Source organism: Arachis hypogaea, chromosome 3 (genome assembly GCF_003086295.3).
Source record: "Arachis hypogaea cultivar Tifrunner chromosome 3, arahy.Tifrunner.gnm2.J5K5, whole genome shotgun sequence".
NCBI lineage: Eukaryota > Viridiplantae > Streptophyta > Magnoliopsida > Fabales > Fabaceae > Arachis > Arachis hypogaea.
Genome location: NC_092038.1, coordinates 21,895,282 through 21,913,485, shown reverse-complemented (window position 1 = coordinate 21,913,485; position 18,204 = coordinate 21,895,282). Strand labels below are relative to the sequence as shown.

Genomic DNA, 18,204 nt, shown 5'->3' with positions numbered 1-18,204 from the left:
CCCCAAAAAATGCCACGCAATTCTTAACATGCGAAGCCCAAAGACGATCAAGGAGGTCCAACAGCTAGCTGGCCGATTAGTAGCATTAGCCAGGTTTCTGCCTCGTAAAGCCCATCGATCACATCATTTTTTCAAAAACTTAAGGAAACAAGAAGAGTTCCAATGGACCGATGAATGCGAAACGGCTTTCACATAACTGAAGGCCATACTTTCAGCTCCCCCAATCCTCTAAACCCCAGAAGTATGTAAATCACTTTATCTATATTTATCTATTACTAAACATGCTATCAGTTTTGTATTGGTAACAGAAACAGAAAAGCAACAACATCCGGTATACTTCGTCAGCAAATCACTCCAGAATGCCGAGACTCGCTACCCAAAGCTGGAAAAACTAGCCCTAGCTCTAGTCACAACAGCCAAGCGCCTGCGATACTATTTCCAAAGCCACACCATCGTGGTCAGAACAGAGCAACCCTTAAGACAAATACTGACGAAGCCGGAACTAGCTGGGAGACTAATCAAATGATCGATCGAATTGTCAGAATACGACATCCAATACCAATTCAGAGGAGCCATCAAGTCACAAGCATTGGCCGACTTCATTGCAGAACTTACTACAGAAGAACAAGATCATAAAAATATCATGTGGACACTATACGTTGATGGAGCCTCAAACAGCAAAGGCTCTGGAGCAGGAATACTCCTTGAAGGCGATCATGAAATACAATTCGAACAATCACTACAATTCACTTTCCATGCAAGTAACAATCAAGTAGAGTATGAAGCTTTAATAGCAGGACTGCGACTCGCTCACACCATGGGCATCACACAGATAAACGTCAAATGTGATTCTCTCCTGGTAGTACAACTGGTAACAGGTAACTTCCAGGTAAAAGACCCACTATTAGAAAAGTACAACCAAATAGTCAATAACCTCATCAGTACCTTCCAGAAATTTAATATTTCCCATATACCTCGCGAGAAAAATGACAGAGCAGACATCCTTTCAAAATTAGCAACAACAAGAAGCCAAACAACAACACCCATATTATCTCAACTAACACTAGATGAGCCCAGCGTTATGCTATCAACGATTTCGAGTATCTTGCAGGAAGACGACTGGAGATCACATTTCATAACTTACTTGAAAACAGGTATCATTCCAAACAGCATCCAAAATCATCGGAAATTCAAAAGAAGAGCAAGCTTCTACACCATGCTCAGAACCGAACTATATAAAAGAGGATTTACAAGACCTCTTCTACGATGCCTAAACTCGGCAGAAGCTAAACTGGCAATAGATGAAGTCCACGAAGGAGTCTGTGGAACACATATCGGCGGCCGAAGCCTAGCCGCCAAAATACTCCGAGCAGGTTACTACTGGCCGACACTGAAACAAGACTGCATGAATAAGTTAAACATTGTGACCAGTGTCAACTCAACGCACCAATCACCCACAACCCAGCCGAGCAGTTACATACATCCAAGATATGTTGGCCGTTCAACAAATGGGGGCTAGATATCCTAGGACCATTTCCACCCGCATAAGGTCAGGTTAAATTTTTAATTGTCGCCATAGATTACTTTACAAAATGGATAGAGGCTACACCATTGGCAAAAATTACTTCTGAAAAAATGATTTCTTTCGTATGGAAAAATATATTATGCCACTTTGGTATTCCTTAATTCATTATCACTGACAACGGTAGACAGTTTATAGATAAAAAATTCACAAACTTCTTACAAAATTTCAAAATAGTCCAACAATTTTTCTTTGTTGAACATCCACAAACTAACGGTTTATCCGAGGCTGCCAATAAGATAATTTTGCAGGGCCTCAGAAAGAAGCTCAACGACCCAAAAGGAGAATGGGCCGAGCTTATTCCTGAAGTACTGTGGAGTTATAACACAACAGAACAATCATCAACAAGAGAAACCCCCTTCAAGTTAGTCTATGGAAGCGATGCCGTGATACCTATCGAGGTATCTCTACGAAATACCAGAACAGCAAACAAAAATGAGAGCGACAACATCGAAAACAGGAAAGCCGAGCTCGACCTCATAGAGGAAGAACGCAACAAATCAGCATTACACCAACTAGCATCAAAGCGAGCTATAGCTCAGAAATACAATCGGAAACTCAAACCGAGGACTTTCACAGAAGGGGACCTCGTACTGAGAAAGGTCAAAGACGTACGAAAACCCAATGGGCATGGTAAACTAAGCGCCAAATGGGAAGGCCAATACCGAATCCAACAAGTTATCGGCAAAGGAGCATACAATATACAAAAGCTCAATGGAACCACTCTACCAAACACTTGGAATATATCATCTCTGAAAATGTACTTTAGCTAATATATATGTCGGACATGGTGATGCACTCTTTTTTCTACTGCCTGATTTTATCCTTAAGGAGGGTTTTGCTGGAGAGGTTTTAATGAGACACACCACCCCACATCTTCCCAATTCATTCTACCACAATAAAACACAACTAGCTATGTCGTACCTAGTATTCAAATTGCGCCAACAAGCTTCAAAACAAACAATACTAACTACGGGATACATTCAAGAATATCAATGAAGTGCGACTAAACGAATCCCCTACAAACCCAATTCTAACACTATAAAACTTTGTCGATCACAAATGTGTAGTTCAGAATGAACGCATCCAAATGACAACAAGTCAAAACAACGCTAATGACATATACCTCGCACAGAAATTTTTCCACGCACAAAACCAAAACACAAACGAGGTACAAAACACAGACAAACAATGAAACTCTCACAACTATACTTCAACTCCCAATCATTCAATTCTCACAAGCAAACGAAAACACATATACAAACATCTTCCAAACAACACAAACATGAAATAGCAAAATCAAATCCTCAATATCACCATATTCGGCTAAATGCCAAAAACTCACCACAAACAGTTGAACGAACATAAGTTAAACAAGTTTAAAAACTATCTATTACAAACTTAAACATCAGGGTTCTCCCTCTCACCCTCAACACCATCCTCGTCCTCAACCAATTCATCCCCAATAACAACCTTACAAGGATCCATTTTCAAAAGATCAGCAGCAGGAGCAAGAAACTTGCCCTGCTCGACAACCCTCTCAAATCCAGCCGAGAACATCTCCAAGCCATGATCCTCTTTCTCAGTTTCAGCCTGTTTCTTTTTCACTCCAAGAACCACCAGTCTCGCTTCCAAAGCTACGTTCTTCTCCTTCAATTCTTTCTTAGCCTTCTCACAAGTCGTCAACTTCTCTTGCAGTGTGTTAACCAAGTCAAGAGCATCACGAAGCTTGCTCGACTTTTCCACATTCTCTTGCATCAGTTGAGCCATGGAAGCTTTATCAAAGGAGTCCCGAGCATGTTTAAGCTTCTGGGACCGACCAATACACATCAGACGTATTCCCAACACCTGAATTTAACACAGACAATGTCATTCAAACAAACTAGCAACCAAAAAGAAACTAAAACACAACAATACCTAACAATACCTACAAAAACTGAGCTACGCCAACATCACCAACATCATGGACAATTTTCACATCAGAGGGATTTTGAGCATGCTCATCAGCAATAGCAGAATAGGGGAAATGCTCCCCCCAAACAGACGTCAATTTCTCACTCCCCCTATAACCATGCAAAGCCCTCTGATTATCAGTAAATCTTCTCACCTGTTCCAAATCAACACTTTTCTCACCGAGGATATCCTCGGCTGCTTCAGTTTCTTTCTCTTTCCTTTCCACCTTCTTCCTCTTATAGCTAATCTTCTTCATCGGGGAACCCTGGTTCACTTCGGCCCCGACCTCAGCAGCAACCTGACTACTCGAGCCTTGCATCTCAACATTCTTCAACCGAAAGAATGCACTCAAGCTAGTAGAGGTCACCTTAGGAGCTTTTTCCACTGCAAAAATACAAGACACTAAAAAATCATGAAACAACAAAATATCAAAACAAACGAGAAAAGACCAACAATTATTTACCTATATACTCAGACAAAGCATCTTTATCAGACTCAAGATCAAGCATATCCACAACAGAAAGTAGAGAAGAAGACGATAAATGATTTACTAAAAATCCAACAACCATTTCATTTTTATACTCCATCAGATCCATCCTTAGAATTTGCCTAGGCCTCAGAACCTAGAACAAGGGGAATTTTTCTAACAGACAATAATCAACATACCACAAAAAATCACTCTCAACTACACCAACTTTCAAAAACATGGATTTAAAACTTTTGAACGAAGAACGATAAAGGCTGAACATAGCCCGTTCAGGAGTACTAGCAAGATTGAGCCATCACCCCCTCTTCACACCTTTGCATTGAAACAGAGCAAAAAATACTTCCAAAGACGGTTCCATTTCCAACACATCCATCAAAATTTCAAAAGTCTTAACAAATGCCCACGAGTTTGGATGCAATTGCGATGGAGCACATTTCAATTGCATCAAAACTCCACATTCAAACTCAGAAAACGAAAACCTAACCCCTAACTCTACAACACAGCAATGTACATATAAAAATATGCAAAACCTTCACCCCGATGAAAAATCCGATCATCAGCATTGCATGGTATAAACTTAAGGTTTATTTCACCACCCTCCCTAACCCAAGACGACGGCGAACCCAACTGAGACGCGCTAAGCTCATCATCAAAACTCGAAACCCAACCCTTCACCGACTCAGCAACCCACCCGTATGGATTCACAGGATCCCAAACAAAAATCTCTTCTACAATCTTATCAGCAGTTTCGACCAGTTCCTTCTTTCTCTTACCCTTAACCCTATTATCAATCACTACACCCTTCCCTTTATCCATCAGCAAATTCACAGCAGAACTACGAGAAGAGAAACGAAAACGAAAAGCAACAGTCACTAACCTTTTTCGCTCATTCCAAAAATAACGCAGAGAAGACGTAGACCAAAAACGGTAAGCCAAGAGTCCAGAAAATTTACCAGCCCACTAAGCCACATCTCCAGGTAAAAAATCAAAACCCCCAACCAAAATTCAATCGTCGATTGTGATTACCAATTCTAATATCAACGACTCTGATCTCTAACCATTCCCATTCTCAATACACAATTATAACATACGTTTCCCGAAAATCTCTCTCCTATATAATTAATTTACTGCTTAAAATTTCAACCTTGATAAAATTTTCAAACCCCCCCCCCCCCCCGGCAAGCAAACAAGTTGACCTTGGGGGCTGCCATTATACTCAGTCCCGAGCTATAAATAAGCTTGACCTGTTATAGCTCGGCCTTGAAAAACAGGTCAAGTTTGGGGGTTATGATCCGTTACCCAAACTTTGACCCACAACAACAACAATCTCAGAACTTAGTATAGCTGGCAGAGATAACTTCTCTAAAATAACCGCTGCACTCAAATTACCACTATCCCAATAAACTCGGATAACAATCAGCATGGAGTCCGTCAAACTAATAACAAATTTGATACGAATAACGGAACACACAACAAACAATCAGATATATATACTAGTACGTAGCTAATTCAAAGATACGAAATCCACTTCAGTCTTATTCTGAATTCTCTCACACTCACACTTACTTTAGCGTTGGAATCCATTTGCAGGTACCCAATGCCGCCTTTCCACAAAAAAACGACGTCCTATTCAGTTCGCTCCAAAAAAAAGTTAGTTCAAATGCCGACAGAATGAGCTATACTTCAGAATTCACTTTCACAGAGGAACATATATTAAAGTTATCAATTGAAAAAATATTATATGAAATTTATAAGATTTAAGTTTTTGATACATGTATTATGTATATATAAACAATAAACATCATTCCGCTAAATCTTTTACTCATTATAATGTTAAGATATATTAGTTAAATCCTTAATGAAGTCATCAACTTATCTATACTGTATCCTAGGACCTACGTTGAATAAGTCGGTGATAGAAAACCATAATCTACTCCATCATGCGAAATAAATTTAGTAATATTAATATTAATTTTTTGAAAAGTAAATATTAATATAATCAAATTTTAATTTTAAAGAATTGTATAAATAATTAATATAATTTTCTATTTAAATTCATGTGTTTAAATAGTTTTTTAAATAATATAAACAATAATTAAAAATTTTGTTGATAATATATAATTAATTATTTCTACAAATTTTTTATACTAATATAAAAATTTAATTAAAGTAATTGATTCACTTTCACTCAACAAACGTCAAAAAAGAAAAAATAAAAGGTGAAGCAATAATTTAATTTAAGTAAAGGATACAAATTTCAACTACTAGCTTAGTAGCTTTTGGCAGATCGTCACGTGCCACGCGCTATATACGTGCGTTTTATTACATCTCCCACATCCTACCTATAAGAAACCAAGACGGCACGCGCTGATGATGCACGCGACATGGGAGAGAAGGTGGCAGCGAAAATCCAATCCAGCGGGGAAGCGAGTCACCGCACACAACCACACAAGAGAAAGTGTTTGGTAATTTAACCAAACAAACAAGTGAGGGATAAAGAGAGTTGAGAGGGACAAGAACGCGATTTGGATGATGGCACCGAAACGAGAACGATGACAGTGACGTGTGTGTGTGAGAGAGAGGGTCGTGTTTTGTTTAAGAAAGGACGCGTGAAGAAGGAGAAAGTGACGCGTGGAGAGGTTGGGCAGTGGTCAGGTTCACTCCCCATTCACCAACTGTCTCAAAGAACCATTCAATTCAAAGTGTTTCTAGAGTGAGAGTGTGTTTATGTGTATGACATAATGAGAGAGAGTGAGAGTGACACAGAGAGACGGCCTTGTATTATACCCATCAATACTGACACTTGTTGCAAATTTAGACTTGGCTATTCTTATCCCGTTATTATTTCCTCTTACTTTCAACTTTCACATTTCAACCCAAAGCGCGTGCTATAACAACACGTTGTTTTTGGTATTAAATTTATCTGACACTTTCTTTAGATAGATGATTAAAAAAAAATTGAGAGAAAAAAAAATAAAAAAGAGTAGATTTTTTATGTATTATTTAAATGAAAGAAAAATAGATAAAATATTTATTTTGTTTGAATAAAAAAATTATAATAAAATAAAATGATGTTAATATCTTTATCTTTCATATATATAAATTAAAATTTGTATTATATATAAAATAATAAATTTATTTTTATTATAAAATATTATAATTTTATATATTTAATTTAAATTATTCATTTAATACATATAATCTTTAAATATAAATCACTGTAATATTAAAACTAAGCTTATCTTAATAATTATTAATAATAATATAATTACAGATAATATTAAAAATACATAAAGATAATATATTTTTTATTTTTTAATAAAAAAAATCTTTTATGCGGCCTACAAAATTTTTTTTATTTTTGTATATTCAGATAAAGAAAAATATTTTTTATTTATATTTTTTATTTTATGTTTTTGCTTCAACGAAATAATACTTAAAAGTTTAATTTATACAAGTATAAAATAATTTTATATTAGTATATCGAATTATATAATGATACATTAATAAAAGTAGTTACTTTTTATAATGATCACGTAAATTATTATAAAAAAAATAATTATAAAATTATAAATTTAATTTAATTCAAACTATTTAAAATTGAATCGATTTAAATTAAAAAAATTATCCAATTCAGATTATATCCAAAATAAAATTTGTGTTTAGATCGAATAAAATGTTTATCACAGAATTAAGACATGTTAAGACATGTCTAACTATGAGTTAAGACATGTTTTGTATGTGGGATCAATTCAATGGCTAAAATTTAGTAGGTCACATATATAATGATATAACGCTAAGCGCTGAGGCGTTGTTAGTGTTTGTGATTGTATTTTATGTAAATTAATCTCATTTCTTTATTTGTTTTGGACATTTGATGAATTTAATTAATTTATTTGAGAAAATATCATTTAATATTTTTGGGCAAAGAAAATATTTATTTATAAAATCATTATTGCACGAAATATACTAGCGTATCATCGGTGTCCAATATCTTAATGAGATGTTTTTATCTTTGAAATTAAAAAATTTTATACTAAATGATTTTTTTTATAAATAACCAAAAATACTTTTACGGCTAAATTACCAAAAATTCTCTCCAATTATTAATTTTCTGACAAAACTATCCTTTAATTTTTTTAATAACAAAAATATCTTGAACAATATTTCAAAATATATTAAAAATAATAAAAAAATATTTTTGATAAGAAGTAAATAACTTTTGTATTTGAAAAATTCTTATAATATTTAATTCAAAAATTTGTGAGAATATTTAGATAATTATTTAGAGAAGGCATGAAAAAAATTTAATTTCTATAATTTTTTATTTTTAAAAAGTCTTTTGGGCATTTATTAAAAAATTACAAAAGTATTCATGTATGATATAAAAGTTTTAAATTTTAAAATATTTAATTTATCTAATCATACCTTTAAAATACTAATAAAATTTGTTATTTAAAGTATTTTTTAAGAATATAGTTTTAACCATTGAGTATTTTTTTTCGTATTTTAAAATATTTAAAAATATTTTTTTCTTTAACAAATTTAGCAGGTATCTTTTTCAACAATTTGATAATACATGGTCTTTTTTGTGCTATATTCTTTTTGTATAAAATAAAAAATATATACTTTTTTTTTACCCAAAAATATTTTTGAATTTTATACCCTTTATAAATAATTATTCAAATATTTTTATAAAATATTGAATCAAATACATAAATAATTTATTAAATATAAAAATTATTTATTACTTATTAAAATTATTTTTAATATTTTGTTGTATTTAAAATTATTTTAAAAATATTTTTATATAACAAATTCAAAAAATACTCTGATAGAAGAGGTAGTAGTTCAAAAATATTTTTTGAGATTTTTAGTGTCTTTTTATCAAGAATATTATAAAAATAAATAAAGAAAATATACTAAATATAAAATAAAAATGTATAAGTAGAAGATTTTAGTATTAATATAATTAATTCAATAAATGTGATTTGTATATTTATATGCAGTACAAAGAAGAGAGATAGAGAGAAACTATTAGTAATGTATAAAGAGAGAAAAATATTTTTATTATTATTTTTGTATGTAATTCACATGCCATATTATTTTTATTTACACATGTAAAAATATTATCTTTTCATATTTTCATAAATGTGCAGTCCAATTTTAGAATTTTTGCATCGTCCACAGTTAAGTTTTTGCACCACCCAAAATAGTTTGATTGGAAGGATGGACATTCATATTTATCATAACACTCGATCTTGAATGTCCATTTAGGATTATGCCTCGTTAAAACCTAACTAAAGTAAAATCTAATGAAAAAAAACTTGAGTGAAAGAAAAAGGTATAATATCATTTGTGATAGGGACTGCCTCATTAAAAACCTTGTCAAGAAAAATTCAATAAGAAAAAAATCTGACCAAGGAAAAAGGAGTATAGTCTCCCCCCTCTTGTCAACATTATTTAATATATTAAAATCGGCGTATTCTATTATGATGTACCAATCTTATAAAGGAGGATTTTGGGAGTAACTTTATAAATAAATCTGTCAAATTATCGCTCGAGCGGATCTATTGGATATTAATTATTCTTTGATTTTGAAGGTCATGACTGAAGAAGAATTTGAAAGAAATATGTTTTATTTTATCTCCTTTGATGTATGCACCTTTAAGTTGAGTAGTGCATGTTGTATTATCTTAGCACAGTTGGAATTATCTTATGATTAATCAATCTACGTGTTGATAGAATATATTGGATCAAACTTTTGAGGCAAAAACACTCGCGACTAGTTTCATATATCGCTAATATTTCAGTATGATTAAAGGATGTTGCTGCAATCGTCTGTTTCGTAGACCTCCATGATATAGTTGTACCACCATATGTGAACAAATATCCTATTTGAGATCTCCCTTTGTGTGTGTCAGATAAGTATCCTGCATCTGCATAGCCAACTAGTTGGACTTGAATTTATATGGATAAAACAATCCCATATCAACTGTTCTATGAAAATATCTAAAGATTTGTTTGATTCCATTCCAATGTCTTCTCATTGGAGAGGACCTGTACCTTGCTAGTAAATTCACAACAAATGATATATCGGATCATGTATTAGTAGCAAGATACATTAGTACTCCAATAGCACTAAGATATGGTATTTCAAGACCAAAGATATCTTCATTTTCTTCTTTAGGACGAAATTGGTTCTTTTTCACATCCAAAGACCATACGATCATTGGGGTACTTAATAGATGTGACTTATCCGTATATAATCTCTTCATGATATTTTCTGTGTATGTTATTTGATAAATAAAGATTTTATTTTTTTGTATGCTCGATCTGATTTGCAGGTCGAGACAAAATTTAATCTTTTCAAGTTCTTTTATCTGAAACTCTTTTTTTAGATAGTATTTGTTTTGAGGTACTGAGACTCAATATCATGTTTGTTGGTTCAGAGACTGGTACTAAATTTTCTGTCTTTGTCTCCAAAATTTCAGTATTTCAGTACCTCAAAAAAGTAGGGACACAAGAGATTAAAATTTTTAGAGATGGAGACTGAAATTTTAATAATACCTAAAATACCCTTATTTCAATTAATTAATTCCAATTTTATCCTTTGTCCAAATTAAATTAGAGTTTCATTCTTGTTTCAATTTCTATCTTCCATTTTGCACCAAATAGAATACTGATATTTATTTCAATCTCTATCTCTTAGTCTTTGTCTCTCAGTCTCAGTCTTTCTATTTTTGTCTCTCCACCAAACGCTACCTTAGAGCTTTTATAATTGTAAGAATCTCTTCAGGGGTTCCAATGATATTTAAATCATCAACGTATATAGCAATTATGATGAATCTAGATGCAGATTTCTTTATAAAAATACAAAGACAGATGTCATCATTCTTGAATCCGTATTTGGTTAGATACTCAGTAAGACGATTATACCACATTCTTCCAGATTGTTTTAGACCATATAAAATTTTTGCAATTTAACTGAGTATAATCCCTATGAATATTCATTGGAAGGTTTAGACATCTTTAGTCTTCAGAGACTTCATATAGATATCACGATCTAATGATCTGTATAAATAGGCTGTTACCACATCCATCAAATACATATGTAGTTTATGGTATGTAGATAAACTGAGCAAATAACGCAATGTTATTACATCCACTACAGGGGAATATGTTTCTTCATAATCTATACCGGGCCTTTGTGAAAAACCTTGAGCAAAAATGTTGAGCCTTGTAGCGTACAACTTCATTTTTCTCATTTCGTTTTCTCACAAATACACATTTGTATCCAACAGGTTTTACATCTTCTGGTGTACAAACTACAAGTCCAAAGACTTCACGTTTTGTAAGTGACTCTAACTCAACCTTCATAACTTCTTCCCATTTTAGCCAATCATTTCTTTGTCGACATTCTTCGATTATTCTTGGCTTAAAATCCTTACTTTTATGCATGATATTTAATGCCACATTATATGCAAATATTTTATTGACAATTTTCATATTTTGGTCCCATTTTTCTCCTGTAAAGGCATAATTTATCGAGATCTCATCATTTTCACAATTTTCAGGTACCTGAACATCTTATGGTGTCAAAACTATATCAGAATTTCGAACAATTGCAGGTATCTTTACTATGTCTTTATCTTTTTCAATAGGAGTAATATTTTTCTCTTTTCTTTTTCGAGGATTTTTGTCTTTGGAACAGATAAGTCTACCATACTTCTGGCGTGAATTTGTTTCATTGGTCGCTTTTCAGCTGGAACATCAATTCGAATTGGGGCATTTTCAACTGGTATATAAGATTTGATTATCCTCTTTGTATTAGAAGATGCATCAGACAATTCATTTGCTATTATTTGTAAATGTATAATTTTTTGAAATTCTAGTTCACATTGTCTTGATCGAGGATCTAAATGCATTAGGGATTATGCATTCCAATTAAGTTCCTTTTCAGGAAGCTTATTCTCTTTTCCTAATGTTCGAAATTTTGATTCATCAAAATGACAATCCGCAAATCGAGCTTTAAATACATCTCCAATTTGTATCTCAAGATATCTCACTATAGAGGGAGAATCATATCCAACATATATTCCCAATTTTCTTTGGGGTTCAATTTTGGTGCGAGAAGGTGGTGCAATGGAAACATATATCACACACCCGAATATCCTTAAATGGGAAATATTTGGTTGCTGGTCAATGACTAATTGCATAGGAGAGAACTGATGGTAACTTGTTGACCTCACGCGAATAAGTGCTACGGCATGTAAAATAGCATGCCCCCCAAGGCGAAGTTGAGAGATTTGTTCTCATAAGTAAATGTCTAGCAATTAATTGGAGGCGTTTAATGAGTGAATCTGCCAACCTATTTTGTGTGTGAATATGAGCTATTGGATGTTCAACGCTTGTTCCGTTAGCCATACAATAAGCATCAAAGATTTGGGAAGTAAATTTACTAGCATTATCAAGACGAATTGCTCTGATTGAATTTTCTTAAAATTGTGCCTTAATCAAATAATTTGAGCAAGTAATCTCACAAACATCACATTGCGAGAAGACAATAAGTACACATGTGACCATCTCGAGCATGGGTCTATTAGGACCATAAAATATCTAAAAGATCCACATGGTGGATGAATAGGTCCACATATATCGCCTTGAATCCTTTCTAAGAATTTAGGGGACTCAAATCCAATTTTTACTGGTGATAGCCTTAAAAATAACTTTCCTTGAGAACACGCAGCACAACAAAATTTACTAATTTTAAGAATCTTTTGGTTCTTTAGTGAATATTCATGAGAGTTTTCAATAATTCTCCATATCATAGTTGTTCCCGGACGATCCAATTGATCATTCCAAGTTATGAATTCATTTGGGTTAGTAAACTTTTGGTTTACAATGCTATGTGATTCAATTGCACTAATTTTGGTCTAATGTAACCCAATTGAAAGTGAGGGTAACTTTTTTAATATAACTTTTTTATTTAAATTATGAGTTTTGATACATAAGTACTCATGATTTCCTCCATTAATTGTTTAAATATGATATCCATTTCTGCTAATATCTTTGAAACTCAATAAGTTTTTTAGAGACTTAGTAGATAATAGTGCATTATTTATTATGAATTTTTTTTCTTCCAAGAAACAAAGTTATAGCTCTTCTAGAGCCTTCTATCACATTTTCTGAGTCAATAATAGTATTAACATATTCTTTTTATAGCACGAGATGAGTAAAATATATAATACTTTTGAGAATAATATGCGAACTTGCACTATCCGCAAGACAAACATTTTCAATATATGTCATTGCCATTTTCTTCAAAGACAAATAATAATAAAATTAGTAGAAGTATATGTGTAGTAAAATTCTTTTCTTGATTGTTTTTTTTAAGATATACTGTATATAGTTTCATATACTAAAAATTTTATTATTATTATTTTAGAACTTGACACATTTAGTAATTTCGAAATTCGTAAATATTTTATTAAACATTATTTATATACATCATACTTAAAATTCAGATGCATAGAAAATAAAACTTAACAAGAAGTTTTTTTACATTATTTATTTACATGAATACTTAACAATCTAACATATTAAACTATTTCATCATTGATCAAATGACCAATATTTCCTTCAGGATCCTCAAAGAAATCAGATGCATCATAATGATTGGTGTAATTTTCAGCATCAGTTGAAACAAAATTCGTTTCCTTTACTTTGTCGTCCTTTTTCAAAGATACTTGATAAAGATCGACTAGGTGCCTTGAGGTACGCGACCAATGACTCTTTCTACCACAACGAAAATGTTTATCTTCTGTTGATTTATTATACTCATTGTTTCTTTCTTTATTCCACTTCTGATGAGATTTTTTTCTGAACATAAATTGTCTTATTGCCAAAACCTTGTTATTTCTCTCTTCTGGGGTTATGATTTGCCATATTTATTTCAAGAAATGGGGCGGCGCCAGCTGGACGCGCTTCATAGTTTTTTAAAAGTAACTCATTACTGCGTTTAGCAACAGAAAATCAAGAAATTAACTCAGAATATTTTTTAAATCTTTTTTCTCGATACTGCTGCTGTAGGAGCACATTCGAGGCATGAAAAGTCGAGAAAGTTTTCTCTAACATACTAATATTAGTTATCTTTTTCCCACATAATTTCATTCGTGAGGTGATTCAAAACATTGCTAAATTATATTCACTTATAGATTTTAAATCTTGTAGACGCAAGTGCGTCTATTCATACCGGGTTTGAAGAAGTATCACTGTCTTTTGACGATTATACCTTTTTTCAAGGTTTTTCCAAAGATCTGTAGGATCTTTTAGTATAAGATGTTCATTTTTCAATCCTTCGTCAAGATGTCGACGAAGAAAGATAATGGTTTTGACTTTATCGTTCTGGAATGTATTAGTTTCTACCTTAATGGTATCTCAAAAATTCATTAAATTAAGATGAATTTCAGCATCTAGTATTCATGATAAATAATTGTTTCCAGCTATATCAAGAGCATTAAATTCAAGATAAGAGAGTTTCAACATAACGAAAATTTGTTACCTGAATCTTCCTAAAATTTTATCAGAGTCTCGTGTTAATAACATGTTGTAAAAATAATTAATAAAGATGTACTAAATATAAAATAAAGATATGTAAATGAAAGACTCTAATATTAATATAATTAACTCAATAAATATGATTTATATATATTTATATGCAGTAATAAAAAGAGAAAGAAATTATTAGTAGTGTATAAAAAAAGAGGAGAATATTTTTATTATTTGTATGTGTAATTCACATAGTATACTATCTCTATTTATATGAGTAAAAATATTCTCTTCTTATAGCTTCATAAATATACAATTTAATTTTAAAGCTTTTGCACCATCTATTATTAAATTTTTGGACCATCCAAAATGATTTGATTAGAAGAAGGGGCATTTATATTTAACATAACAAAAAATACTATTGAATCTATAGTTATCAAATCCAATTCTAATTACTAAATCGAGTTTGATTATCATTTAAACCGATTAAACAATTAATTCGATTAAATTTACTCAAAATCGATAAAAATTAGTCAAAGTTGGATAAATTATTTTAGTCAAATTCATCCAAATTAGGCTAAATTATTATTTACTTACAAGATGTTTTTTTCTATGAAATGTATTATATAAATAACATTAAATTCTATTTATAAATTTAAAAATAAAAATATTTTTATTAATTATAATATATTTTTATTTTTATGATTATTATTTTTATTTTATTTTTTGTAAACACTTGAAAAATATAATAAATATCAATTAAGTGATAAATTATTAAAATTTAAAAACTACGGTTAATTTAATAAAAAGTGAAAACTAAAAAAATATTTATCATGAAAATTAAAAAATAAAAATTTATATGATTATTTAATTATAATTAAATTTATTATTTTAATCATAATTTATCAATTGAATTAGGAACTCAATAACATTGTAGTTTGGTGAGTCCGATTGTCCATTTTTTATTGACACTTCTCTAATTTGTCAAATGTGCATATTGAATATATTTTGGATATAATATTTATTAATATTTGTTCAATATACGTATTTTTTGTAATAAACTGAATTTTAATAAAAAATAATTTTTTTAAATATAGTTAAACATATTTAAACATAATTATGTGTTAATATATTAAATTTTATTTTTAATATGTATCTTAAAAAATAAATTTAAAATAATATATTATAAACTAAAAAAATATTAAAAATAATTTAAAATTAATTTATATTTATTATTAATAAAATACTAAAAATATTATTATAATTATAATTTATTTAAAAAATACTTTATATCTGATTATTTGGTATTGTATCTGATTATCTAGTTTTACAAAATTTCATTGAAAACGAAAAAAAACCATAGTAGAACTTCTTGGTGGTGGCCGCTGAGTGCTTGGAATGCCACGCGTTGTAAAGAGAGGGGGAGAAGAGAGATGCATGGACGTAGAATTTTGGAGCCGAAAATGCGGGCCCTTAAGTTTAAAATAAGCCGGCACACACGGAACCAAGGCCCACTCCTCGCCGCTTGTCTCGAAATTCCCGCGTGCCACGTAACTTCCCTTTTATCCAACCCTCTTTCTCCTTCACTTCCTTTGGGCGGCGTCTCTCCTCCACAACACTACACTATCAACAACAAAAATTAAAAAAAAATATACTTTAAAATATTTCTCTACCCATTTAATACACCACATTACCCCGCTTTGACTAATATAACTAATCACAAAATTCCCACCATTTAAAAAAATAAGCTGGCACCGTAATTATATATACCCCATCCCTCCCACACCGTTGTAACCACACCACCAAAGGCAAAAACACAAGCATACACAGCACGTAACTAACACTATGAAAACCCCACCTTCCATGGCTTTGAAAGAAAAGAAGAAGCCCGCCACAAAAAACAAGATCAACGGCACCGTCATTACCAACGATGGCAACAACACTAACAATAAAGAACTTCATTACAGGGGCGTCCGTAAGAGGCCATGGGGCCGTTACGCCGCCGAGATCAGGGATCCGGGGAAGAAGAGCCGCGTCTGGCTCGGAACATTCGACACCGCCGAAGAAGCTGCCATGGCTTATGACGCTGCCGCAAGACAGTTCCGTGGCTCCAAAGCCAAGACCAACTTCCCACTCGCTTCTTCTTCGCCCTCTCCCAACGAAAACGCCAACCTCAACATCAACAAGAATAATAGCGCCGGCGAGAGTCCTAGCCAGAGCAGCACTGTTGAGTCATCAACACCGGAGCGTGAGGTCACGCGCCGCCGCGACGTCACGGTGATTGAGCGGTTTCCGTTCCTTCCGTTGCAGCAGCCACTTCCGCCGCCGCATCATCAGCTCATGCCGTTTGGCGTCGCCGGCGGTACGGTTGTTGATGGTGTAGTGGCTCCCGTACGGCCGGTTTTCTTTTTAGATCCAACCGTCGGTCGGGCTGAGTTCTTTGGACAAAGCTTTCCCGTACGGTTCGAACCGGGTCCATACGAGATTAGGACCGGGTTTGGAAGTTCGGCACATAGTGACTCGGATTCTTCCTCCGTCGTTGATTGCCAGCCCAAGAGAGAGCTCAATCTCGATCTCAACCTAGCTCCGCCAATGGATGCTTAACTCCTTTTTTCCTTTTTTTTTTACTTTTTCTAATTTTTTATACCGTACCCAGAAAGAAAAAGAAAATGCACAAGGTGTTTTTTTCCCCTTTTAGTTTTTAGCTCCGAAGATTAGTCTTCCATTGTTTTTGAGGGAGATTAAGATGTTTACACATCTTATATCTTTTTGATGTAAATAAGTTAGTTTACTTTTTTATTTTTAAGTAGGTTCATTTCAGTTAAAGGAACTTGATCCGAAAGCCCTTTGATCTCATAAATTTCTGTAACCTCTGATCTGATATGTAATTCTGGCTAATGTTAATTTTCTTCCACTGTATCATGATGTGTTGTTTTAGTTAATTAATTACATAAAGATGTTTTTTCGTTATTAGATGATTTGATATTTTTCATATTATATATTGACAATTTTTCAATTTTTTCCTGAAAAAGTCCTATTGCTTGTTTTTTTTTTTTCCCCACTGGTGCAATTAATTTCAACTCTAATGTAATTAATTGTTCAGGATGCAAGTTCTGTAGGATATATACTTGTTTAGGCCGCTGAATTTTATAAACTATGACAATTGATAAGTTGATAAATTAATAACAAGTAAAAGAACCACCAATAGTTATGTAACAATTAAAACTTAGCAACAAGCCAACAACCTATTCATACTAATTAAAATAAATCAGTGTGAAGTTGTACGAGAGAAGGGTGTGTTTAAGGCTTAACTACGAAAGAAATGATTGTGTGTCAAGGAAGCCTGACTGAAAACGATACGATCTCCGTTTGAAAATCAAATTCTTACCTTTGCGCAATTGCGCGTGAGGGGAAAAATAAAAAATAAAAAAAAGGTGTAAAGGTGTGCGTGGTGCAGGAGCTGCTGACACTGGTACAGTTGGGGATTAGCTAGCAAAATAGTAGTGCGCTTGACTCTTCCAAGTTCCAACCAGTGGATAATAATTATGATTATGCGGTGAACAATAGTGAATAGTTAATCAAGTTATTAGTGACAATTAATAATTAATTAATAAATGGATTAAGCATTTGT

At 32.5% G+C, this 18,204-nt stretch overlaps 3 protein-coding genes across 3 annotated transcripts; 2 read left to right on the top strand and 1 right to left on the bottom strand.

Moving 5' to 3' along the window:
• Positions 1-643: 643 nt before the first annotated feature.
• On the top strand, positions 644-2,355 carry LOC140183331 (uncharacterized). The gene is made up of 2 exons (XM_072231685.1): positions 644-889; positions 1,834-2,355. The coding sequence occupies exons 1-2, from the start codon at positions 644-646 to the stop codon at positions 2,353-2,355; spliced, it is 768 nt and encodes a 255-aa protein (XP_072087786.1).
• Positions 2,356-2,840: 485 nt separating this feature from the next.
• Positions 2,841-4,529, bottom strand: LOC114927453 (uncharacterized). The gene is made up of 2 exons (XM_072229568.1): positions 3,690-4,529; positions 2,841-3,430 (listed from the first exon to the last, which is right to left on the bottom strand). The coding sequence occupies exons 1-2, from the start codon at positions 3,852-3,854 to the stop codon at positions 2,984-2,986; spliced, it is 612 nt and encodes a 203-aa protein (XP_072085669.1). The 5' UTR covers positions 3,855-4,529; the 3' UTR covers positions 2,841-2,983.
• An 11,493-nt stretch (positions 4,530-16,022) lies between these two features.
• On the top strand, positions 16,023-17,492 carry LOC112789826 (ethylene-responsive transcription factor 9). The gene has a single exon (XM_025831894.3). The coding sequence runs from the start codon at positions 16,419-16,421 to the stop codon at positions 17,175-17,177; it is 759 nt and encodes a 252-aa protein (XP_025687679.1). The 5' UTR covers positions 16,023-16,418; the 3' UTR covers positions 17,178-17,492.
• Positions 17,493-18,204: the final 712 nt, after the last annotated feature.

Coding starts and splice junctions, on each gene's coding strand:
- LOC140183331 (XM_072231685.1), top strand. CDS start 644: ATGTGGACACTATACGTTGATGGAGCCTCAAACAGCAAAGGCTCTGGA. Junction 890..1,833: donor TGGTAACAGGTAACTTCCAG/GTAAAAGACCCA, acceptor ATAATTTTGCAG/GGCCTCAGAAAGAAGCTCAA.
- LOC112789826 (XM_025831894.3), top strand. CDS start 16,419: ATGAAAACCCCACCTTCCATGGCTTTGAAAGAAAAGAAGAAGCCCGCC.
- LOC114927453 (XM_072229568.1), bottom strand. CDS start 3,854: ATGCAAGGCTCGAGTAGTCAGGTTGCTGCTGAGGTCGGGGCCGAAGTG. Junction 3,431..3,689: donor AAAGTGTTGATTTGGAACAG/GTGAGAAGATTT, acceptor TGTTAAATTCAG/GTGTTGGGAATACGTCTGAT.